This window comes from Myripristis murdjan, chromosome 8, assembly GCF_902150065.1.
Source record: "Myripristis murdjan chromosome 8, fMyrMur1.1, whole genome shotgun sequence".
NCBI classification, from domain to species: domain Eukaryota; kingdom Metazoa; phylum Chordata; class Actinopteri; order Holocentriformes; family Holocentridae; genus Myripristis; species Myripristis murdjan.
Window position 1 is genome coordinate 1,356,406 of NC_043987.1, and position 27,236 is coordinate 1,383,641.

Consider the following 27,236-nt stretch of genomic DNA (forward strand, 5'->3'; position numbering starts at 1 on the left):
AATCTTTCAGTGATCAGACAGCATCCTCTGTATTGCCCTGCATGGCATTATTCCAGCATTTGTTTGAAGCTACAGCTCATGAGTGACAACCTCAACCTGCCCATTAATCTTGAGCTCTGCTGTTTCCCAGTCAAAAATGTTGCCTCTTGGTGCCCGCCTCCCTAAATACATGTCTTCAATCATACTGGGTGGGAGGACAGAGTCCCACATATTAACATCTCTGATCTCCCCAACAAAACTTTGTTTGGCGTCAAAATCACCCAGGTATCTGTCCGGATCTTGTCCGAGGAGAACCTTGCCTCCTGCGCGCACTGTGTGGTTCTTCCTGTAGATCTTCCTGAGGCTTTTCTTCCCATCCATGTAGAGGGCAGCTGTACCGGAACTGGAATCCCAGATGAAACACAGATGTGTTTCAAGAGCCCCAAGTTGAGGAACTTTGAAGAAAACCCCATCTCCACTCAGGTAGAAGGACAGTCTAAAGATTTAACACACACACACACACACACACACACACACACACACAGAGCGGTCACCATAATAGCTGGAACACTATACTGAGTTACATTCATTCACAACCATCTCTTGCCTAACCTTAACCCTTACCCTTTACTAACCTGCTCAGTTTTGTCCATACATGCATCGCCTGTTTGGTTTGGGATTTATATACTGGCAAGTATTTTTGCTCCTATTTTCAGAAACTGGGAACACAAACGCACTAGCAAAAATGAGCTGGGCCTATAAAGTATATATGATGATGTCAGCTTGTCAGGCTGGGGAGGCTGGGTGGGGGGGGGGTGGGGGGGGGGTGGGGGGGGGGGGGTTGTCCACTTTCATTGTTGGGAGTCAGCAGCCCATCACCATTTCTATTGCATCTTTTTCTTTTTTGTTTAAATGCTTGTGAAGGCTGAATTCAGATGCTTTTCACAAGCATTTAATCCTTTGAACCCTGAACAAATGCACTTGATTTGTTTCAAAAACAGTGATATGAGAAATCAGGGGATGATCAAATCTGCACAAAATAACGTGAAAAATACTCAAGAAAATTGTAAAAAGTTACAAGATTACCTGAAAGTGTGAATATCCAGTATGTTTAAAATTAAATTACAATAAAGTTATCATGAAAACTGGGGGAAAAAAACAGGCTCCTGGGTTTCAAAGGCTTAATATATACAATATATGTTGTAGATTGGAAGTCACATAGAGCATGTGCATATGCTATAGGGCACTGCATTTTGGGGTATTTTCAGCCTGATTACTCAAAAATCCAACTTCACATTCAGCAGGTCCCTTATCAGTCCTCCAATAACCTCATCCCTATCAACCGAGGCAGCTAACCCTCTAGCACTCTAGGCTGCAGCAGATGTTATTCGTATTTTTTTGTTTGTTTGTTTGTTTTTTGCTTTGTTTTTTTTATTGCATTATATTTTCATTGATGGTAACATTGACATGATACTATGAAAAAGCAATTGCTTTGAAAATATGGAAGAACATACCGGTCCTGCTGCCTTCTGATGGCTATAGGAGTTTAATTATCTATAAGCCGTGGAAGCTATACTGTTAAGAATCAGCCCTTAATCTATCACAGCAAATAACAGCAGTGTGAAACTTTGTATTGTTTGCATGAAAATTGACTGTTTGATTGTTGTTGTTTTTTTCCACATTTTTCACATTTGATTACTATAGCCCTACTTATTTCTACTTTCATTTTAGCACCTAGATCAAACTCCATTTATAAACCAACAGTCAGTGCTGCTTCCAGGTTCACAGCAGATCACTTGTACAAAACTGAAATTTGAAAGAATGTGCTTTTGGGATAGAAATGAGGAATACACAAATTCAGAGAGCTCAAACCAGGAAATAACAGGATGGCTGTAAAGGATGTAAGGATGGCTGGTAGAAAGAAGACTCACATTGCAGGGGGTCATTTCACTTTAAATAATGCATAATGCATACTGCATAATGTGTTGCTTAATGTAGCTTTAAAGATATCAGCACAAAATGTTGTCTCACTGCAGCTTAAACCTGAATTAATATGGAGCCAAAGTTTTAGCAGTGTTTCCCACTCCTTATGGATCTTAGTTTATATAAGTTTTTTGTTGTTGTTGTTGTTGTTGTTTTTAAGATTATTATTTGGCATTTCTGCTTTAACCGATAGTGACAGTAGAGTAGACAGGAAATGCAGGGAGAGAGAGGGGGTGACATGCAGCAAAGGGTCCAGGCCAGATTGGAAAGCTGTGGTAAGGACTTGTGCACTTTACCAGGTGAGCTACCAGGCTGTTCCATTTATGGTTTAACTAATGCTGGTCTACTAAGAAGTCAAATCAATAGCCTCATACTCTGCTTGTGTTAACTTCACAGCAGCACAGTAAGCTGTCTCCAACTACCTGCCGTCCAGTTCCCGCCACACATTCAGCTCATCATAGTCCTGAGTCCGGTATGCGAAGAGGATGATCTCACGCTCGCCACTCAGCTCTGTGGCAACACGCATGCACAGCGTGAAAGCATTCAGCCTCATTGGTTTCAGAGGGACCATCTCAACGTAGCTGCTGTCTGTTTCTTCAGGGAATATCAAGGACCTTTCCGTCAAACCCCCTGAAAGATGAAGGAAAGAGAATTTATTAACAACAACAGACAAAAGCAAAAACAGTCACTAGGTCTGCAAGGAGTCATGAGCAGGCCTGGCCTTCAAGTAAAATAAAATCAAATTTTGTGAAAAAGTAAGTAATGGAAATGAAGCAAGTAAGAAATTAAGTAAGGCCAACAAAGTGAGAGGGTCAGTAAATATTTTATGTCAGTACAAACAAACAAGCACCAAGTAATGTAAATAGTACAGAAATAAATGCAAAAAAGTACAAATAAGACAGTACATATACCAGAAGAACAGAGGGGGAGAGGATGCCACTATTACTCTTGTTAATTGCTTGTACAAACATCTTGAGGGTATAAAAACTCTATATACTCTACTTAATTTGTAGATTTCGCCTCAGCTTTTAATACAATTCAGCCACATATTTTAGCCAACAAACTGTTGTCCACTTTGAACCTCGATGTTGGAATGGTGAAATGGGTGTTGGATTTTTTAACATGCAGGTCCCAGGCAGTCACGGCCAATGGTGCTTTATCTCTGAAGCGGCAGTCATCTACAGGCTCACCACAGGGGTGTGTCCTGTCTCCTTTATTGTATATCCTGTATGCAAATGACTGTAGGAGCAGCTATAATGACAGGCATCTTCTGAAGTTTGCAGATGATACAGTTTTAATCAGTTTGCTCCAGGATGGAGAGGTCGATCATGGGCCAGCCTTGAATGATTTTATAGTGTGGTGTGACGACCAACAAAACTAAAGAAATGGCCATTGACTTCAGAAAAGCCTCCCACTTCTCCTCCCCAGCTGTCATTAAGGGCTCACTTGTCGAGGAAGTGGAGAGCTACAAATATCTGGGAACAGTGATTGATTAGAACTTGAATCATGATTTTAACACATCTGTAATCTGCAAAAGGGGTCTGCAGAGACTTTACTTTCTGCACAGACTGAATACTTTTAACATGGACAGGACACTGATGGTTTTATTCTATAAATCTTTTATCGAGTCTATTTTAACTTTCTGCATCATTTCCTGGTATGGCAACCTCACAGTCCAGAACAAAAATCGTCTGTTGCATATTGTTAAGGTAGCCAGCAAGATTATCGGTGACCAGCAGCTTTCTCTTTCAGCTATCTATGATAGACAAGTTCTGCGGAAGGCACAGTCCATCTTAGCCAGTATTGACCACCCTCTCTTGGAAGACTTTGTTCTTCTTCTTTCTGGGCAGAGATACAGGTTCCCCAGTGTTAAAAGCAACAGATTTAATTTTTCCTTTGTTCCTAGTGCAATAAATGTGCTTAACTTGAATTGGTAACTTGCACAGTAGCACTTTATTGTAGCACTTTACTGTCTCGACTGCACCAGCACTTTTTTAGGGCTCGCACTTTATTGTTAAATAGGGATATTTTATTTTACTTGACAAACAGATGCATTTTTATTTCATTCATTCAATGAATTCTTATTCATGGTTGTTCTTTACTGTTATATTGTTGCGACTGGCCTTTTGCATGTTGTGTTGTATATATGTCTTGTCCTCTACTACAAGCTGAATTTCCCCTCAAGGGACAATAAAAATCTGAAATCTGACTGTCCGATATTGAATGCTGTAAATTTTTGGAAGACTCTCTCTCTCATCTCTCAAGTGAAATATTTCATGATATTTTACTCCAACATCATGGAGAGCAGGTCAAACAAGCTATGTGACTTTCATGTTGTTCTGTAACTCTTTACTTCCTAAACACACAGAGCTTGGAGGAGAGCAATATGAATCCATGAATGTGGAGGTCGTAGTACCGGCAAGAACTTGGAGATTCATCGGGCTCAAATTGTGAAAGAGTGGTTCAGGGAGCATGAGACATCATTTTCACACATGGATTGGCCACCAATCCAGACCTTAACCCCATTGAGAATCTTTGGGATGTGCTGGAGAAGGCTTTGCTCAGTGGTCCGACTCTCCCATCATCAATACAAGATCTTGGTGAAAAATGAATGCAACACTGGATGGAAATAAATCTTGTGACATTGCAGAAGCTTCTCAAAACAATGCCACAGTTAATGCATGCCGTAATCAAAGCTAAAGGCGGTCCAACGAAATATTAGTGTGTGACCTTTTTTTTTTTTTTTTTGGTGGTGACTTTTTTTTGGCCAGGCAGTGTATATGATCCATTTGTATTTTCTAGTTTTGACTAACAAAGCTGAAAAGACTAAGCTTCTGCACACCTAGATGGTGACAGGTGTGTAGAGGAAAAAATGGAGCTTCTGCACACTTTTTTTTTTTTTTTTTTACACTACATGCTAAGGCTTTATTAACAAATAGATCCCAACCACTACTGGATTTATATCCAATAAAAAAATAATAAGAAGAAAACGCTACTGACAACATTGCCCTTTGCAAGTTTAAAAGACTTTGCAGAATCTCCCTTTTTTCTATTGAATGATAGTCAATGCCATAAGCTGGCCCTGCTGCTGAGCTGCTGTGGCAGGAGTGGCAGGGCTCAGTCAGTCAACTCTGATACATTTATGGAGAAATAAGACGCAACATCATGTGTATGATCCATAACTACCATTACACAACTAGATACATCCTCCACCCTAAACATCCTTCAGTTATCGCCTGTGGCTCCCTTATTAATGTTTAACACGTTGCAGATTCTCCACAGCTTTTAGCATCATACATTCATACATATACATGCACGTACATTCTGAGAATGTACAGAGAACATACACACACACACACACACACATATATATATATATATATATATATACATATTTAATGTATCAAGTTGGTGAAATTGTTTGTACTTTACATTGAGGCTGGACATTGTGTGTCCCTATACAGTGGCAGTGTACCGTAGTTTTTACAGGCAGTCATTCACACAAAGCACAGAATAAATATATGATTACCAGCAAAGGCCGTACAGGGGAAGAGGATGAAAAATAGTGCAGTCAACGATTTCATGATGTCCAACTAAACCTGTAAAAAAGAGGGACAATTCATCTAGACAAGTCATTACACTGATTTGCACGTTTACAAATGTACCATACCCTGACATAGCATGCCCTTGTGTGTTACATTAGTTATTCTATATAAAATGGATTGTAATGTCATTACAAAGAAAAACAGATTAAAAAAAGAATAAAGCTGTATACATACGTCTGGGTTCCTTCTGCAGACCCAGAGTTGAACAAGATCTTATATAGGTTGATTCTGCAAACTCCTCCCTGTTCCAAAACAGCAAACTCTGCAGATTTTTTTTGGCAATCAAACCTTTCTGCACCATTTGATTCTGCCATTTTTGTGTACTTGTCCTCGATGTTATGGGGGTTACAACATTAAGTCTTGTAGACACAGTGGCTGCTGAAGGCAAGTGAAGGCAAATATAACCTCTGAACTCACTATTGATTTGCAGTATTGCTCTCAAAACAATGTGCAAACTCAGAACTCATGCATCATGATACTGATAAAAAAAAAAATGCTTAAGAAAAATGATAACACCTAGATTTACATTTTTGAATGTACATGATTTTTGTTTGTTTGCCTGAAAATGGTCAAACTCAAAGCTGCACTAAGCAATTTCCTTTTGTAAAGAGTCAGTCCTGTTTCCACGCTCTCCTCTTCAGTTTCAACAGACTGGTGGGGAGCCCCAGGTGCTTAACCTGTGTGTGGACTTTATCCAGGTCATTGACACCACTGGAATGTAGTGCTCCTCCCTGTTGTGACGACTGTCTTTAGTGTTGGTGGGGTCACCTGATTCCACGAATGAATGATGATAATAATTTGACTCCAGGAGTGAATGGTGATTTTTTAGGGTCATGAGAGATCAAAAGTGAATGGTTGAAGTTCCCAGGAAGGGACGACAGGACACCTCTCATTTGAGAGGTGTTTCTCTGTCTTTACATAAATAGCTTTCTTCACTCCTCTTTTAAACCACCTTTCCTGCCTATCCAAGATGAACAAGAAAGGATGACAAGACAGTGTTGTAGGTTGGATATAGATGGTGTTGGAGACCTCCTCTGTTGAGAGATGGTTTCTCTATCTTAATATAGATAGCTTCCTTCACTCCTCTTTCAAACCATGTCCTCCCTATCCAATATATGGACGCTGTTGTCATATCCACACCACTTTTGTTAGTTGACCTGCTGTGTTTTCCCCTCCCTTGTGTGTGTGTGTGTGTGTCTCTCTCTCTCCTTTTGTGTGGTTCTGGGGAGCTCGCAGCTGCTGCAAGTGACACACTTGTCTTCCATTTGCTCATCAAGCACAAGATTTAAACCTTAGCTTCACAGTCACTCTCTGCCAGTTCATTGCTGTAACCTCCGTGGTAACAAACGCCAGGCTGATCTCTCATTTCTCGTGCTACCTCGTTGTGAACTTTGTTTGGATACTTACCTGTGTGCTCCAGGACTCCTCTGCTCACCTGCTCAGCTCGCCACTCTCCAGGATCAGCGACGTTCACCTCTCCGCCGTTGCACTGCTTCATTGCCTCTATCGCTCAGCTGTCTGCTCTGCTGCTCTGCCTCAGCCCTCCCCAGCTTTCCCCACTCAGCATTCCTTCACTCCATTCATATTCTTTGGTGAAAAAAATCTGTTAAACTGGTTCTGTCTCTGAGTTTGCATCTTGGATCCAAAAGAAGGAAACAGTTGTGGTCCTCAAAGGAGTGATGAAATTACACCTGCCCAGGACAGCCGTGGAGAAGGTCACTGAGTTCACTGAGAAGGTACATCTAGCTCAACACATTAAAAGTAAGGAATGTCAGTCACAGAGTCATAGTCCGAATTGTCATCCTAAATCTAAATTAAAGCTTGTTTTTCTTTTTCTTTTTCTGCCTAAACTGAACAATTAGTTAATCGTTTTTGTAATTAGCATGTCACATTCAATGACTAAGCATGAACTTAACAGTCTTGTATCTGTTTTTTTTTTTTTTAATTTAAAAGTAATCTTACAGAGAATCAACTGACAAAAAACAAACAAACAAACAAACAAAAACATGATAAATAATGATGAGAATAAGGGTTTTCAACAGGGTTTTAGAACTAATGTTCTCACCCATGGACCCAACTTCTTTTAATTCAATGCAGGGCTGGATCACTCCATAGGAAGGAGACTCCAGTAAAGTTTAATATGACCCGTCCTCAGGAACGTCATGTTGAAAATTAAATAAGAGATGAACATATTTTTCCTGAGTGTGGGTCATATTGAACTTTACTGTGCCAGCATGGTTCTCATTGTCAGCCAGATTCTCTGATCTTTTGCATAGTGCAAATCTAAAAAAAAAAAAAAAAAAAAAAAAAAAAAAAATGAAATGCTCCCTCTGTTTTGGAGAAAAACAATTCCTAATATGATTCATATTAGGAATATCATTAATTCATATTATTCATTCATCAGAAATGGAGGATTATTCAGAGGTAACAGTGTCAAGTTTATAAGTTTGACAGTTTTAGTGTGCTCTTACTGCTGTGAGAAGCTTTGTGGGCATTTTGGAACTTGCAGGTAAACCAATCCAGCAAGAACTCAGATCTTTCAGTCCTGCACCATTCAAAAAAACACTTGTTATTAAATGATAATTTGTTGTTAAAAAAAAAAATACCTGTCAGGTCATGAAGCTTTGGCCTTTAACTTCATCAGTTCAGTTGTGGTTTAGAGAGAACAAATCTTTAAGGATGGACATGTGAGGGTCAACGCAAGACAAAGTGAATACAGAAAACTACATTTTCCTCCACAGCTTGAATACAAACAGAGAGTGTGAGGAGCACCACAATGCGAAGGTAAACACTCATATATGAGGGAAATATTAGCAATACTACAACCTACCAAAAACTAACTAAATGTGATATAATGATGATATAATTTCACTTCAACAGGGCCCAGTGGTTATTGGCCAATTAATTAAGTGATATTCATAAAATAAAATGACAATAAAAGGAGGTATTAATGAAGGATTTTGCAAATAATAATAATATCAATAATAAAACTTTATTTGTATAGCACTTTTCATACAAGAATTGCAGCTCAAAGTGCTTCACAATAAAAAGAACATTAAATAAAACATTAAAAAGAATAAAATACAGCACAGGGTGGAATTAAAAAAGGAAAAGGCTAAATAAAAAAGACGAGAACTTTGAAATGAAACAAAAGATGCAAATAAAACAATAAAAGACAACACAGTGTGGAATAAAATAGGAGCTAGTTAAAGGCTAGAGTGAAAAGGTAGGTTTTTAGTCTAGTGAGCTGGCAGGTACTGTGTTCCAAAGCTTAGGGGCGTAAGTAATAAAGGCAGCATCCCCAATTTTCTTTCGACTGTTGTAGGGAACCAATAAGCCAGCTAAGCAGCAGACGATCGCTGTGCTCTTTGGGGTGCATAGCCAATAAGGGAGTTGGCAATGTAGCTCGGTCCTAGCCCATGAAGTGCTTTGTATACAAAGTCAACTCTAAATGTTACAGGGAGCCAGTGTAGGGATATTACCATAGGGCAGCTAAGACCGGACTAATATGCTCTCTCTTCCTGGTTCTGGTTAATAAGCGAGCAGCAGAGTTTTGGATGAGCTGAAGTCTGTCAGTGGTTTTCTTTGGGAGGCCGGTAAAAAGTACGTTGCAGTATTCAAGTCTGCTTGAGATAAAAGCAGGTATTAGTTTTTCAGCATCTTTTTGATTTATAAATGGTCGCACTTTAGCGATGTTTCTAAGGTGGAAGAATGATGTCTTCGTCACCTTATTAATGTGGGACTTGAAACTAAGATCTGGATCCAATACAATGCCAAGACTTGTAAGCACAGATGTGATCCTGGGAGCCATTTTCCCCAAGTTAATGGACAGCATCTCTCTTTTTGTTCTGGGGCCAAATAACAGGATCTCTGTTTTGTCTTCATTTAGCTTTAAGAAGTTATCACTCATCCATTTGTTCACTGCCATGAGACAGGTAGTGATGGAATTTCGGCAGAAATGTATCATCAAACAGATGTACAAATGAATAAATCAATTAAATATATTATATTAAAGAAATGTATAAATTGCCAAATAAATCAATGTTATTAATAGATTAAGAAAAAAATGACTAAAAAACACCTATTGATTGTTTGTTTGTTTGTTTGTTTGTTGATTATGGTTAAGGAAATTAACCATAATTTAAAATAAATCCTTTTTCTGCTTGATTTTTACTTTACTATTTGCATTTCTATTTGCCAAGGACCCAGAGTGTCTCCTTAATCCTTACATAGCAATTCATTAATTGATATTTAATTGGATAATAACACTGTCCAAGCACAATTAATGAGAAACTTGGTAAATAATAACAAAAGACCTAAATAAACAGCAGATCCAGTACATCAGTTTGATGATGCATATATAAATCCATCACACTAACAGCAACAGTCACTTCTGGGTAGAAAAGTGACAGTTCAGTTGAATTGCAAAGGCTTGTATGATTTATATAATCATTTCTGTGGTCATAATTCTGTAACATTCAAAAATAGACAATTAAGGATACAAGGATACAAGGATACAAGGAAGTTTATTGGTCATTATACAACAGGTTGAATAATGAAATTAAAGTGTGGTTCCCTCTTGACTGATTAATTGATTGTGTAGAAAATAAAATTATTAAACATGGAGGAGTTCAGATGGTGCATTTAGCAGTCTCACAGCCTGAGGGAAGAAGCTGCTCTGTAGTCTGGTGGTAGCGGATACTTCTGTATCTTTTGCCTGACGGCAGCAGGGTGAACAGGCTGTGGCTGGGGTGGGTGTTGTCTTTTAGGATCCTTTTGGCTCTGCACAGGCACCTCACCTCCCTGATATCACTGATGCTTGGTAGATGGGTGCCAATGATGTTTTGGGCAGTTTTAATCACTCGTTGCAGAGTCTTCCTGTCCTGGGCCGTGCACATCCCATGCCAGTTTGTGATGTTTCCAGTCAGGATGCTTTCAATCGCTCCTTTGTAGAAGCTGACAAGAACTTGGCGTGGGAATTTTGCTTTCTTAAATTTCCTTAAGAAATACAGCCGTTTCTGAGCTTTTTTAACCAGGGCAGAGATATGTGAAGTCCATGACAGGTTCTCTGTTATGTTGATTCCCAGGAACTTGTAACTGCTCACTTGCTCCACCTCAGACAGGGTTGTGTGTCTTTGCCTCCTTTTTTCTGAAATCAACTATCAGCTCTTTGGTTTTGTTGACGTTGAGCAGTAGGTTGTTTTCTGTGCACCATTCTGCAAGATGGTTGATTTCCTCCCGATATGAAAACTCATCATTGTTGGAAATCCGGCCGATGATGGTGGTGTCATCCGCGAACTTCACAATAGAGTTCTCTCCATGTCGGGGGTTGCAGTCGTGGGTGTACAGCGTGAACAGGAGGGGGCTGAGCACACAGCCCTGGGGGGCTCCAGTGAGTGGTACTGATGCCCAGAGTGTTCAGTTTTCCAATCAGCTTCATGGGGGAGATTGTGTTGAAAGCTGAGCTGAAGTCAACAAACAGCATTCTCATGTAGGTGTTGCTTTTCTCCAGGTGAGTGAAGACTGAATGGAGAGCAGTGGAGATGGCATCCTCTGTGGATCTGTTGGTTCTGAATGCAAACTGCTGAGGGTCCAGACTGGCAGGGATGTTGTTCTTTATGTGCTGGAGAACCAGTTTCTCAAAGCACTTCATCAGGATGGGGGTGAGTGCCACAGGGCGGTAGTCATTTAGATCAGACACTGCAGACTTTTTAGGCACAGGGATGATGGTGGCAGCTGACTCCCTGTTGAGGAGATCAAAGCGAGCATAAAATGTGTTTAGCTCGTCTGGTAACGTGGCCTCACACATGATGGGAGCGCTCCTGCTTTTGTAGCCTGTCACACTTTTGACCGCCTGCCACAAGTCTTTGCTGTTGTTGGTGTTGAGGTCTCTCTCCAGTCTCTGCTGATGCCTTCGCTTTGCGTCCTTGATGCCAGCTTTCAGTTTTGCTCTGGCAGTGTTGTAGGCTTCTTTGTCACCTGACTTAAAGGCAGCTTTTTTGGCTCTACATAGAGCTCTCACCTCTCCATTCATCCAGGCTTTCTCATTAGGGAATGATTTAACTGTCCTTCTTTTTACCACATCATCAGCACATTTGCTGATGTATGATGTCACTGATGATGTGTATTCTTCAAGGTCAATATGGTTCTCCTGGGTAGCAGCATCTTTGAACATCTGCCAGTCTGTGCATCCAAAACAGTCCTGTAGAGCTGCTGTAGCTTCATCTGTCCACACTTTAACTGTTTTTACAGTTGGTTTGACCCTTTTTGTCAGCTGGATGTAGGTAGGCAGGAGAAGCAGGGAGATGTGGTCTGACTGGCCAAAATGAGGACGAGAGAGGGCTCTGTAGCTGCCAGGAACATTGGTGTAGACATGGTCCAGTGTGTTGTTTCCTCTGGTGGAGATGTGGACGTGCTGGTGGAATCTTGGCAGAACAGTTCTGAGGTCTGTTTGATTAAAATCCCCAGCAACAATAATAACAGCATCCGGCTGTTTTGTCATGTGACTGCTGATGACCTCATACAATTCCAGGAGTGCATTTTTTGAATTTGCATCCGGAATGTCAACAGCAGCAACAAACACACCAGTGAATTCTCTAGGCAGGTAATATGGCCGACATCTGAGCAGTAAAAATTCAATGTCAGGTGAACATTTTCCATCCGACACATTTTTATGTTAAAATGGAGGGAGCCACCAGCTGCTACATCTATGCGCCACCGTTGCCAATCCGAACGCAATTAATTAAACACAATGCACTGAAAAATCTGATGTTTCTAATGTGGGTAATGATGTCTCTCTTTTGCTTATGATAAACCATAATCTACACTTCAGCGGCAAACTGCTAGTTTAAGGTCATTAGATTAAGAAACAAGATGCTCTCTTCAGATGGAAATCTGAGAAATTTGAACCCTTCTCCACTCTTTACTGATACCTGACACCCCTAAACACAACAAGATTTCAACATTTTTTCTGTAGTTGAAATTGCATTTCAGCTGCTACTTGTTCTTTTGACCCATTTGCTACATATGGTTGAGCTTATGTGTACATGATGCAGAGGATTTCTACCTGAAACTTAAATAAATTAATTATTCAATAAACATTAAGGAGATAACTACTACTAAAATCAGGAAATCAGGAAAATCAACAGCGGTCTTTTTTTCCAAACTGGAGGTATAATGTTTGTTTTTCTTTGCAGCATGGCAGGACGGCAGTGGCGGCACGGCAGACACAAGAAGATCAGGGGTCACCTGCAGGCGGCAGGGCGGAGCCTTGCTGCCTTCCTGCTGGGCCTGCTGCTGGCCTCACTGTACGGTGTCACAGTGCTCTTCGTGCAGCAACAGCCACTGTGGTTCTGTGCCTACAGCACGTTGGGCGTGGCTTTGCTGGCTGCCTTCGGCACAGGCCTTTCAGCCAATGTACGTGCTAACATCATGCTCATGCTGCCCTTGCTGTGCTCAGGTGAGCCGCGCTCAACGTGACGTGAGGTCAGGGAGATCAGGGGTGTATTTTGGTGCGAATAACAAACCAAAAAACTGAAAAAGTTCATCAACAAATAATACAAATGGCAAAGGAGTGTGTTTCAGATCATAACTGGTTATTTGCAGACAGTTTGTTTTACCCTGCCTGCTGTTCCAAATGGGCAGGGTTTACCACATCAGACAGGGCACAGTGGTATCACAAAAGACTGACTGCATTTTCTCTAAACTTTCTTCTTCTCATTTTATTGTTTTGTTTAGTAAACTCCACCCACTTGGCCCCAAAGAAATAGAAAACAAATGTACAAAGTGTCTGAAAATAGTCAGACAGATGTCAATAATCAGAAATAATCAATTCGTATGTATGTGAGTTCACACTCACACATACGTATGCAAAGACACACACTTGCATAAACATAAATTTGCAAAAACACACAAACACATCTTTTCCAAAGGTTATTCCTGACTGCACAGCGCTTTTATCTCTGTGCCCTTGATTTAACCTTGACTTGACCTTTGCTGTGACCCTGACCAGCTGCTGTCCCTCCCCTCTCTCAGTGAGTGGCAGGAACTTCCTGTTGTTCCTGAGTGTGTCGGTGCTGCTGGCTGGCCCGCTCTCCAACACTCTGGACAACAGTGAGCGAGTCGCCACCAGCCTGCTGTGTGCGGCGGAGTTAGCCGCCAATCAAACCCAAGAACTGATGCAGAGAGCAGCCACGCCGCTTTTCCGTAAGACCTTTAGACGTTATCAAAGCCAGTCTTGACAAAGGAGGGTTGGTTGGAGCAGTCTTCCTTGACTTGTGTGAGGCTTTTGATTCTGTAATTCATAAAGTACTCCTTTCTCTTTTCTCCACGTATAAGTTTTATACAGCAATACACAAAACTGGGATACAATCTTATTTATCACATCTTAAGGCTGCCCCCTGAAAGTTGACAAGTCAAATCATATGTCATAGACCTCCACGGCCATCTCAGAAAGTGGAGTTGATTTTTTTTTTTTTTTTTTTTTTGTATTGAAAGGTCGACTCTGAGTCAACTCTGACACTTGTAAGTCAGATACAGCTGCATCAGGTTGCTCCCAGTGAGTGCATATAGCTAATCAATCAATCAATCAATCAATCAAATTTTATTTATATAGCCCCTTTCAAACAAATGCATGATATTCAAGGTGCTTTACATCTTGATTGACAAATAAGAATAAAATAAGAGGTGAAAGGACAAGGAGACCGATGCACACTCATAAAATATGGTTAATTAAAAAACAAAAGAAATAAGACTGATCATACAAGAGAGTGAATAAAAAGATTTAAAACAATAAAAAAACAGCAATACAAGAAAACAAAAAACTCAAGAATAAGATACTGAATAAGATATAAAAACAATATGAAACGATTTAAAATAATAAAGACACAGCAATAATAATAATAAAAAATAACTCAAGAATAAGACACAATGCTGCCGCTACTACGAGTCAGTTGTAATCAGAGTCTACAACTATGACTGCTACTACTACTGCTACTCTTGTAATAACACAGCATGTTGTCAGTGGTTACTATAGGAGGTGAGATTCAAACCAGTGACCTTGCAATAACCTTGTGTCTCCTCTTAGCTGTGTTGGACCGAATCAGAGAGATCACCAGTAACGCTCACGCTGTGGCAGGCAGAGTGCACAACTTCATCAATGCTCTTAGTGACAATGTCCGCCATGTTGGTGAGTTACAGTTATGAAATTTGCTGGATTATCACGACTGTGACAGGGTTTATTAGAGTCAAGGTTTCACCTGCTTTGTGTTGCTGTAATCCTGTTTTTGAGCCACACCAGCAAAATATAATCAGGCACAACAAAGTACATACAATATTAATGAGAGAAAGAATATGTCTTTCTGTTATGTTATACTTAAATCAGGTGTGTCATGTTCACTATTGATCCTACTGGCTTTTTCCTGTTTTTGTGCTGATACACTAGATTAGACTGATTCAATTTGATTCAGTTCAACCAGGTTAGACTAGCCTACCTGAGATTAGATCACTTTAGACTAGATTACATTACATGACATTATATTACATTTTCTTAAATTAGATAAGATCAGGTTAGACTAGATTTGATTTGATCAGATTAGATTGGATAAGATATCATATTAGATTAGAATAGATTGAATCAGGTTGGACTTGATTTTATTAGATTAGATTATAAAGCAGATTTCAAACAGAGATGTGCGATACAAATAAAGTCATGACAATTATGATCTTTTACCCATGACCCCTGCAGCTCGCACTCTGAGAAACGTCCTGCATTTCCTGGTTGACATCGGAGACGTGTGCAACGCCAAGCTGGGTTCGCCGTATAGGAAGTGCCAGGCGGTTTTCACCGAGGCACGCACTGACTGCACCGAGCTGCTGGGACAGTTCAACTTCCTATGTGAAATCATAAACGGCCTCCTGCCACTGTGCAGTATCGCCCGCGGTGAGTTCTCTGTAGTAGCACTTTATAGTATTATTTTCTTACATAATTAGGCCTATAATATTAATTTTAGATGCATGTATTCAAAGTATTTGATAATTAGATGTGGGAAAAACAGAACCTCCCCCCAAAAGTCTAATTTAAAAGACAAAAAAGGAGGTTTTGTTTCCAGCTGTCCATCTGAATCAGATGGATTTAATCTGTTTGACTTTGCTCTCAGTCCAAACATCACTTGAGCAGATTGTGGTGATGAATGCATGCATAGAGAACAGTGATGACTAATATGCTGTGTTTATGTGCTGATGGGAAAGTCAGACTTCCATGGTAGTGCTTCAATTTGTCCTGATATAAACCAGAAGTACAGTCAATAAACTTTGTTTTTTTTCTGGTGGGGTGGGGGTGGGAGGTTAATCTGCTTTTTTGAAGGTCAGTAGTGACTGATGTTTTGGATTGAAAGTGCTGATACTGATATTTTATGGACTGTGGACTATTGAGTTTTTTCTCCACTATTTTACTCTAAGGGCTCTAGTTTCGCAGACCTGGCAGCGCGAAGGCGTAATGAAAGTTTACACAATTGACATGGAGGTCTACTGCCGCAGGCGGAGCGGAGCCCAGCCCTGCGTTCCAAATGACATACTTATACTTTTTACTTTTAGTATGTACTGCAGCTGCCCTTACAAAGTATGTCGTTTAGTATTGTAGCGATAGGTTATCATAATAACTATCACTACCGAGAATGATTCACACTCCCCGCTGTCATTAACGGAAGGCACACACACACACACACACCCACCTCCATTCATGAGCCCCACCTTCATTCATGAGCCCCGCTGTCATGAACACACCTCCATTAATGAGCCAATGGCGGCCGTCCTTCCCGTTTTAAAAGCCGGGGGAAATTCAAAATGGCGCGGCTCACAGTATAACGGAGGAAGAGGTGAGGCCGTCCTGCCGAAATACTGAGCAGCGTTTCTTGCGTCTCCAGTTTTTTTTCTCCTCGCGAAAGTCCGCGTATGTTTCCGGAGTGTCCGTCGTGAGAAAAGACCCGGGTGGAACAGAATCCCTGGAAGCTGGCGGATCGCTACACAATCATATTACCAGCGGATGTACAGAGGGAGAAACACACGGACGGGACTGACGTTACGCACGGACGGGACTGACTGGACTGGACTGGACTGGGCTGGGAGGTAACTCCGGTGAATCCGGGGGTTTATTTCTGTTGCCTTTTTCTCTTTCATTTTTTTTGTTTGTAACGAACTGAACTGAACTGAACTGAACTGAACTGAACTGAACTGAACTGAACTGAACTGAACTGAGCTGAATTTATTTATTTTTTTGAAATTGGGAATGAGTTGAACTGATTTACAGAAAGAGACTGTGTGAGGATTTTTGGTTGGGGGGATTGGAAATTGTGGACTGGATTTTTGTTTTTCTGGATTGGACTGGCGGTTGATTTCTTTGTTGGTTTTTTTTGTGTGTGCTGCTGCTTTTGCTGTGCTGGTTTATTGGATGATTATTTGCCTGTGTTTTGCCGCAATATATTTTGATTTGAATTGAAAATTCCTGGTGGTGTTGTTGTGTTGTTTGGATTGTTTGGCTTTGGGTTCTGTTCTTTTAGGGGTTCAAAAAAGGGGTTTTATTTCTTTTCCTCATTTTTTTTGGACCTTATGTACGGGGACGACCTGAACAAAGAAAAAAATACTGACTCACACCCTGATCAAGTATTGTTAGGCGCTGACCTAACTGGCACCCCAAAAACGCAGTCGTACCGTTACATAAAAAAATGGCACCCCAGATGGGACCTGCAAAAACATTCTAAAAGGACAAAAACCTAAAAGCTGAAACATTGTGTGCAATTCCAAACAATTACCCTGCAAATAAACGGAGATCTCTCAAAAGTACTCTGGAGAAAAATAACACGTTTATTCAAACCAAACTCAAGGAACAAGGAAAATAACCCAATCAAACACAAGGAAACCCTGGAAATAACTCAAACACACTCAAGGAAAGGAAACACTGGAAATAATTCACATGCAATATGGATTCTTCTCCTTCTGGCCCCCTGCTGGACATTCCCAATACTGTGGCTCAGTCAACCCAAATGCATCCACTGGAGGATCTATCACCGGAAAAAAGTGAACAAGCTCAAAATTACTCTCTCCTGGATTTGGATTTCTTTGAGAATATGGAACCAGGACCCAGTCAGACACTAACCCCCCCTCTGCGCCCACCCACGGAGGACTCAACCTTGAGGGATTTGTCGCAGGCAGTAGAAGGGTTGCGTGTCTCACAATTTAATGCGGAGAAAATGGTTGGCAGCAGCTTTCAGCAACTGAAAGAGGAACAAAAACAATATACAGAACAAATAACAGCAATTGAAGGCAAACTCACTCACACCATGGCTACGCTGTGTGAACAAACGCAACGCAAAATGCAAGAGGAAATGACTAAACAACTAGATTACCTCAGAACGCAGTTCACAGCCACCCTGAATTGGAAGCTGAAACAACAACAGGCTGAAGTGGTGCGGGATATTAGCTCTGTTTTGTCCCCTATGGTGCAAAGTGTGGGAGATATTGAAGTTAAGCTGTCGACATGTCTACATAATCTGGACACTATGAACACAGAAGTCATGGCAATAAAACATCAATCCTTACCTTCACACACTGCTTCGCTAGTCGACACTGCTGCTCAAACCACTCCACGTACAAGCTCTCCTGTGGCGGCTGGACAGCTACCGCATCCCAACCTTCAGTCCATATTACACCCTAACATCGAGGTACCAACTGTCAGCATGCAAGGAGACATGAGGGGGAGAGGTACTGGAAAGACACCCATTAATCTCCAATTCCCCACATTTGGACAACGTGAGGATACCTCAGATCCATTACTGTATTTGGAAAAATGCCAAGATTTTCTTGCACTTAACCCGCTTTCAGATGAGGAGCTCATTGCTACTCTCAGAAATGTGTTGCACGGAACAGCCAGAGACTGGTGGGATGTTGTGCGTCGGGAGACCACCAATTGGGCAGATTTTGCAACAAAATTTACTGCAGCATTCCTCTCAGAGGATTATGAAGATGAATTAGCCGAGAGGGTTCGCACTCGAGTTCAAGGTGAAGGGGAAAACTTCAGGGATTTTGCTTACATGTACAGGTCTTTGTGTCGGCGTTGGAAGGCTGACATCAGAGAGGAGGAAGTCATTAAACTCATTCTCAAGAACAGCAATCCAAAATTAGCCAGCCAGCTCCGGAGCAGTGGGGTACACACTGTGGATGGGTTGGTCCGGCTGGGCCAACAGCTGGAGAAAGACAGGGATAACCAACGCATCTATGAGCAAAGACTGCAATCTCTGAACCGACCACAAACCCGTCAGGATAATTCCTCCAAGCCAACCCCACCTGGTGATGTAACAATTCCCCCTCAACCAACCCCCACGGCTCCCTCCAAATCTCCGGGTTTGTTCTGCTGGCGTTGCAAGGGAGCCCATGCTCCATCTTCGTGCCAATATGCTGATAATGGAAAGAAAGGAAAGGGGAATCACCATTTCTCTGGACCTCGGACACATCCTACTGTTAACACCATGACGCAATCAAGTCTGCACACCATAAAGTCTGACAATCCTCTGACTTTAAGTCACCATAACTCTGCTTCTGCTGCTTCACCTGCTTCTGCTGCTTCACCTCCACTCCAACTGTCTTCAAACCGTTCACCACTCCAGTTGGTGGTACCATTGGCAATGGGACCCTGGACAGGAAGGGCCATTGTGGACACTGGCTCATCCTTCACTCTGCTGAATCAGGATCTATGGACAGCAATTAAGGACACTTGGAGATACAATATGAACCCCTGGACTAAGGGCCCCATATACTTGGCAGATGGAGAACCTAAACAACCATTAGGCGAGTGTATGGTGAATTACTCACTTCATGGCAAAACCTGGACTCAATCTACTGCTGTGCTTCACTCAAACACCTTGGCCTTTCCCTGTGTGCTTGGACTGGATTTCCTCTTTCAGAGCGGCATGAAATTGGATATTGCCAATAACACCTATTGGTTCAAAGCAAATGAACAGGAACAATTTCATTTCTTGACTGACAGCTCAAATGAACAAGAACTAACCCAATACTGTGCATTCTTCTCTGCTGTGGCTCCCTCTGGCCTCTCTCCACCGTCAACTGACACTGACACTCTCTCTGAACTGTTCGGACAAGCAATACAGGATGTTCACCTGGATCAGGAAGGGAAATCACAGTTGTTGGTACAACTTCAGCACAATATGGATGTCTGCACCACAAAGTTGGGTCATACTAGCCTCCTTCAGCACAAGATTTTTGTGACACAAGAGGTACCGATCAGACAAAAACCCTACCGTGTGTCCCCAGTAAAACTTGAGGCAATGAAGAGGCTGATCGACAAAATGTTGTGTGATGACATCATTGAGCCATCATCTTCCGCTTGGGCAGCTCCAGTTGTCCTGATTCCCAAAAAGACAGGTGTGGACCCCAGGTTCTGTGTTGACTTCCGGAAACTGAACTCAGTGACAATGGATGATGCATATCCACTCCCGACAATACAGGAGATCCTGGATTCTCTGGGCGGGGCCAAGATTTTCACCACCCTGGATCTCAACTCCGGATATTGGCAGGTCAGCATGGATGCTGAGAGCAGAGAGAAAACTGCCTTTGTCTGTGCTTTTGGGTTGTATCAATTCAAGGTCATGCCTTTCGGGTTGAAAAATGCCCCAGCAACCTTTCAGCGCCTTATGGAGTTGGCACTCGGAGAGCTCAGAGGAAGGATCTGCTTTGTGTACCTGGATGATATAATCATTTATTCATACAACATCCAGCAACATTTTCAGGATATTCAGGCAGTGCTCGACAAACTCAGGCAAGCGAACCTCACCGTCAACATGAGCAAGAGTCACTTCTTCCGGGAATCCCTCAAGTTCCTGGGGCATGTCGTTTCTGCTGCTGGAGTTCAGGTGGACCCTGAGAAGACCAAGGCAGTGGAAGAATATCCAGTGCCTAAAAACTTAAAATCTCTGCAGAGGTTCCTTGGTATGGCAGGATGGTACCACAGATTTGTGCCAAATTTCTCTCAAATAGCAGAGCCCCTAAATGCCCTGAAGAGGAAGAATACCAAGTTCAAGTGGACCACAGAATGCCAAAATGCCTTTGAAATCCTCAAACAACGTCTGATGACAACTCCTGTACTGGGTCATCCAAACCTCAATTTACCTTTTGTGGTATATACCGATGCCAGCGAAGTTGGCCTCGGTGCTGTGCTTGTGCAGCAAACGGGATTGGGGACTGAGGAAGTGTTGGCCTTCGCCAGTAGGAGCCTGAATAACGCAGAAAGAAATTACTCCACCACTGAACTGGAGTGTTTGGCTGTTGTGTGGGCGGTGGAAAAGTGGAGATATTACCTCGAAGGACGATTCTTCACGGTGGTGACAGACCACTCTTCACTCGTCTGGGTTTTCAAAACCCAAAAACCGAACACCAGACTGATTCGGTGGGCCCTCCGTCTACAGGAGTTCACTTTTGCTGTGGAGTATAGGAAGGGGAAATACAACACTGTTCCAGACGCCCTTTCCAGAACCCCCGGCGAAGTGGCTGACCTCTCCCAACCGGTCTGTACAACCCTGCTGGTCAACCCCCCGCCTGTCACAATAAAAGACCTACCACTCTCAGATGATGTCATCTGGAAGGCTCAGCAGCATGATCCTCATATCCAGGAGCTCTACCAGTCGATCCTGCAAAAAGGGGACGTGGCGGTGAATGCATCCACCAAATTCACTATCTTGGAGGATATGGTCTACAGAGTATTAACACTGACCCATAAAACCATCTACCAGCTGTACATTCCTGAGCCCTGTCGTCATCAACTCCTGCAAAGGTTCCACGAAGACCCCCTTGCTGGTCATCTCGGACGATATAAAACCTATAAAAGGATGTGTTCTTTGGTGTACTGGCCTGGTCTGAGTCTGGCAGTCAAACAGCATGTCAGAAACTGTACAGTATGTCAAGCTTACAAGCCTGAAAGCCGGAAAATGGCCGGAAAACTCCAGCAAACCATTGTTCAGAACCCATGGGAGATGGTTGGTGTCGACCTGATGGGCCCGTTCCCCAGGAGTTCAAACAGGAACATATACCTCCTCGTATTTGTGGACTACTTCTCCCGGTGGGTCGAGCTCTTTCCCCTGAGGAAAGCAACAGCACAGTCAGTGACAAAAATTCTTGTCCAGGACATCTTAACACGTTGGGGGGTTCCCGACTACCTCCTCTCTGACCAAGGACCCCAGTTTGTTGCCAGCCTTTTTGAACAGACCTGCAGAGAATGGAACCTTAAACATAAAATGACCACAGCCTACCATCCACAAACCAATCTCACTGAAAGAATAAACAGGACTCTCAAGACCATGATAGCTTCCTACGTAGGAAATAACCACAAACAATGGGATAAACACTTACCTGAATTCCGGTTTGCCCTCAATTCAGCTGTCAACGAGTCTACTGGAGTGACCCCAGCTGAACTGAACCTGCTGAGACCTCTACGGGGACCCTTGGAGGCAATGTTGCTGCCACGATTACCACCACCAGATTCTTTGTCCTACCCAAAAATTGCTCAGCTGAGTGAGATGCAGGGATTTGTAGAAAAAAACTTGCACAAAGCACGAGTCAGACAAAAGAGAAACTATGACAAAAACAGAAGAGAGATGGAGTTTGAGGAAAAAGCTCGAGTGTGGCTGCGTGCTCACCCACTTTCTAGAGCAGACAAGTCTTTTGCTGCCAAGCTGGCCCCAAAATGGCAAGGACCGTACAGAGTCGTCCAGAAAAAAGGCCCAGTCAATTATGAAGTTGTGCTGGAAGACACGGGTGAGGACCTCAAAACAGTTCACATATCTCGACTAAAACCCTGCTATCCCACTGCTGAAGAAGTAGAGCAGCAAGAACGTCAGCGCCTCTTGGACCTGTTTGAGGAGGAGAGTGATGATGAGGAATTCAAAGGATTTCCCTCTACTGCCACCAACTCAAACACTTCAACAACTGTCATGAAAAAAAATTCACAGCAAGATATCAGTCAACAGCAGAGAAACCGTGTGCTGAAAATTTTCCAGGAGGAGAGTGAGGATGAAGATTTCCTTGGTTTCACCGACCCCTAAAAAAAAAAAAAAAAAAAAAAAAAAAAAAAAAACACCCCGCAGGTTCGTTTCCCAAGGGGGGGGGAATGTAGCGATAGGTTATCATAATAACTATCACTACCGAGAATGATTCACACTCCCCGCTGTCATTAACGGAAGGCACACACACACACACACACACCCACCTCCATTCATGAGCCCCACCTTCATTCATGAGCCCCGCTGTCATGAACACACCTCCATTAATGAGCCAATGGCGGCCGTCCTTCCCGTTTTAAAAGCCGGGGGAAATTCAAAATGGCGCGGCTCACAGTATAACGGAGGAAGAGGTGAGGCCGTCCTGCCGAAATACTGAGCAGCGTTTCTTGCGTCTCCAGTTTTTTTTCTCCTCGCGAAAGTCCGCGTATGTTTCCGGAGTGTCCGTCGTGAGAAAAGACCCGGGTGGAACAGAATCCCTGGAAGCTGGCGGATCGCTACACAATCATATTACCAGCGGATGTACAGAGGGAGAAACACACGGACGGGACTGACGTTACGCACGGACGGGACTGACTGGACTGGACTGGACTGGGCTGGGAGGTAACTCCGGTGAATCCGGGGGTTTATTTCTGTTGCCTTTTTCTCTTTCATTTTTTTTGTTTGTAACGAACTGAACTGAACTGAACTGAACTGAACTGAACTGAACTGAGCTGAATTTATTTATTTTTTTGAAATTGGGAATGAGTTGAACTGATTTACAGAAAGAGACTGTGTGAGGATTTTTGGTTGGGGGGATTGGAAATTGTGGACTGGATTTTTGTTTTTCTGGATTGGACTGGCGGTTGATTTCTTTGTTGGTTTTTTTTGTGTGTGCTGCTGCTTTTGCTGTGCTGGTTTATTGGATGATTATTTGCCTGTGTTTTGCCGCAATATATTTTGATTTGAATTGAAAATTCCTGGTGGTGTTGTTGTGTTGTTTGGATTGTTTGGCTTTGGGTTCTGTTCTTTTAGGGGTTCAAAAAAGGGGTTTTATTTCTTTTCCTCATTTTTTTTGGACCTTATGTACGGGGACGACCTGAACAAAGAAAAAAATACTGACTCACACCCTGATCAAGTATTGTTAGGCGCTGACCTAACTGGCACCCCAAAAACGCAGTCGTACCGTTACAGTATGCAATATGCATGCGAATGCATACTATTGAGACACACTACATACATCATCCCTGAAGTCCACCACTCCCATCTTGGTCTGCGAAACTTGCAAACTGTCCACCTCTCGCGTTACGCTGGTCAAAACTAGCTCTGCGTGGGGTTCACCTCACTGCGCCACCCTCCGCTGCGCCGGGAAACTAGAGCCCTAAGGGCCCTATCTTGCGCCAGAGTCCCTCAACCCGTTATTTGGGGATTTAGCATTGCGTAAGAGGTTTTCCCCCAACACATTCTCACTCCCAATGCGTCAACAGCCTGAGGAGTGATCAGTGTCCCTTAGCGTCACATACCGACTCATCAGGCACCCGTTTCTCGTCAGTTTTCGACGAGTTGGGTAATCTTCTTAAAAGAAGATTATAATATGCTGATATGTTACGCCATTGAACACCACCCTTTCAGTCAGCGAAAAACCGTGGAAACTTCTTTTAAGAAGATTTGACAACTTTCATGCACTTTATTGATGAAAGTTGTCAAATCAGACACGTCGCTGATTAGGATTATGGGTAATGTAGTGCTTCTCCGTGATATGACATTGCAAATAAAATGTGTTTTCTTAAAATAAAGTTGATATTATATGGGACTTGTGGACACATGCCATCGTTTCACAACCTCATAGCTCGTGGTAAGTCTGCCTTGGATGGTTACAACGTTATGGCTAATAATCAGAACTATTTTTCAGAATATCGATTAAATTTGCACTTAAAATTGCATTTAAAACCATAGAAATCTATGATTAAAACAGGTTACGTGCGAGGAGCACGCAATGCGTTATTAAGAGGTCCTGCTCATTTCACGGATTTCTGTGAGATCAGGTTGGGCAGACTCTATTATCACGTTATATGACGCAGAAAACATCACGTTACCATGACAACAAAGAGTTAGTTGACGCCCCAAATGCCTCCCGTGGCACGTTGTGGGAGTTCTATGTAAGTCTGTCGGGTTACCCAACTCGTTGAAAACTGACGAGAAACGGGTGCCTAATGAGTCGGTATGTGATGCTAAGGGACACTGATCACTCCTCAGGCTGTTGACGCATTGGGAGTGAGAATGTGTTGGGGGAAAACCTCTTAGATAGATAGATAGATAGATAGATAGATAGATACTTTATTCATCCCGCAGGAAATTTGCATCTTACGCAATGCTAAATCCCCAAATAACGGGTTTAGGGACTCTGGTGCAAGATAGGGCCCTTAGGGCTCTAGTTTCCCGGCGCAGCGGAGGGTGGCGCAGTGAGGTGAACCCCACGCAGAGCTAGTTTTGACCAGCGTAACGCGAGAGGTGGACAGTTTGCAAGTTTCGCAGACCAAGATGGGAGTGGCGGACTTCAGGGATGATGTATGTAGTGTGTCTCAATAGTATGCATTCGCATGCATATTGCATACTAAACGACATACTTTGTAAGGGCAGCTGCAGTACATACTAAAAGTAAAAAGTATAAGTATGTCATTTGGAACGCAGGGCTGGGCTCCGCTCCGCCTGCGGCAGTAGACCTCCATGTCAATTGTGTAAACTTTCATTACGCCTTCGCGCTGCCAGGTCTGCGAAACTAGAGCCCTTAGAGTAAAATAGTGGAGAAAAAAACTCAATAGTCCATAGTCCATAAAATATCAGCATCAGCACTTTCAATCCAAAACATCAGTCACTACTGACCTTCAAAAAAGCAGATTAACCTCCCACCCCCACCCCACCAGAAAAAAAACAAAGTTTATTGACTGTACTTCTGGTTTATATCAGGACAAATTGAAGCAGTACAGTCGGCATGTGATGCTAAGGGACACTGACCGTTCGTCAGGCTGTTGACGCATTGGGAGTGAGAATGTGTTGGTTCCCCCGCAAAAGTTGCTATCTTGCACACCTGCCGTTATCCCTAAAACACTTGCGCTACCCGTTACATTATGCATAGGCGTGGTTTGGGCGTTACACCAGTTAAACCAATCAGTGTGCCAGGTGCCATTGCCTTTAAGAGCAGGCTGCGCTATCCTAAATCCTCAAACCGAAACCCGTGATGGAGAGAGGAAGGTCGCGATTTAGTACTATCTCTGCCATTTTCTCAGGTGTTCAACTGAGGCTGAAGCAAGGTGGCTTTTTATAGGCCAGTTAATTGGGGAGGTGGAGCCGCATGTGCACGTCCACATGTGTCCAAGTGGACGCGCATTGAAGCTGCCTGGGCGCGCTCTCGTAAAAGCCCAAATGGGATAACGAGTGGTCCTGAGCACCCGCTATCCGCTTTCCCTAACGTGTGTGGTCAAGACAGCAATTGTAGGGAAAGCGCATAAACACGCCCATGGACACACCTTCAGGCACAAATAACAGAGTCGGCATAATGTATAGCGGGTAGCGTGGGCGCAAGATACCATTTAGGGATAGTGGAAATGGGTAGTGGCAACGGGTAGCGGGTGGCACAAGATAGGGCCCTTAGTCTGTGAAACTGAAGTTGGACCATCATGGGACACTAAAATTATGTTAAGGTCTTCCCGTACACAACCAGTGTATCCACCCTAAATATGTAATCAATCAAATTCAGTTGCGGTTCTGCCTATGTTCCTGCCCCAGGTGAAATTACTGCCTTGTATTATATCACATAGGACAGAACCAGGTTCCATGTTAATAGGACAAGACTGAGCACAGATAAAGAAAACTACACCAGGGGGAACACACACACACACACACACAGAATTTGGCTGACAGGTGTTCTGTGGGCTCTGTTTGTGTTCTTGCAGTGGGTCAGCTCTTCTGCGTCCTTCCCTCCTACATTGCGAGCCACCTCAAGAAACGCCTGGCGGAGCGTGAGTTCACCATGTCAATGTCTGCTCTAACTGTGAAACCGAGGAAGTGCTGTGCTCAGGGGCCTCAGGGTAACATTTGTTGTTTCGTCCCCCATAAGTGAATCAGGAAGGGAGCCCCGGTCTTCGTGCCACACACATCTCATATGCAGCTGATTGTCCATGTGTCTCATGACACCTCACACACTGCTGATTAGATTTTGATGAACTTCAGGGTCCGGATCACTGATCTCTAACAAAAACTGGATGTAATAAAAAGTGAAGCCACTAGGAGGCCATATTGGAACACTCAGTTTGTAACAGTAGAACTAGAGGTGTTAGATGATCATTAAATCCATAATCTGTAGCTCTGTTAACCTCATTTGTGGTCTGCACCTGTAAATGATTTCCCTGACAATCTGTCAGCTATGAACATTATTGAAGGAAATAAAGAAAACACACTGTAGATTTTTAATTTGCATTTTATTATTAATATACATGTAGGACTTGTCAGCCCAATCATTACACAGACAGAACAAACTGTATTTGTAGAACAATGAATAAAATGCTCTGTTAGCTTGTATTACTAGCATTGTGGACAGATAGTAGTCTAACAGCCAATGAGTGAATGAGCT

The 27,236-nt window shown here is 42.7% G+C and overlaps 1 protein-coding gene and 1 pseudogene across 1 annotated transcript in view; one reads left to right on the forward strand and one right to left on the reverse strand.

The window, feature by feature from the left end:
• Positions 1-69: 69 nt before the first annotated feature.
• LOC115363020 (pentraxin fusion protein-like) lies at positions 70-7,065 on the reverse strand (annotated as a pseudogene).
• dcst2 (DC-STAMP domain containing 2) overlaps positions 6,966-27,236 on the forward strand; it is a 34,391-nt gene continuing 14,120 nt past the window's right edge. Inside the window, exons 1-6 of the mRNA XM_030059071.1 lie at positions 6,966-7,328; positions 12,764-13,026; positions 13,602-13,772; positions 14,653-14,754; positions 15,313-15,507; positions 26,560-26,625. Of these exons, the coding sequence (XP_029914931.1) occupies positions 12,765-13,026; positions 13,602-13,772; positions 14,653-14,754; positions 15,313-15,507; positions 26,560-26,625 (796 nt within the window). The 5' untranslated portion in view covers positions 6,966-7,328; position 12,764. The remainder of the gene's footprint in view (positions 7,329-12,763; positions 13,027-13,601; positions 13,773-14,652; positions 14,755-15,312; positions 15,508-26,559; positions 26,626-27,236) is intronic.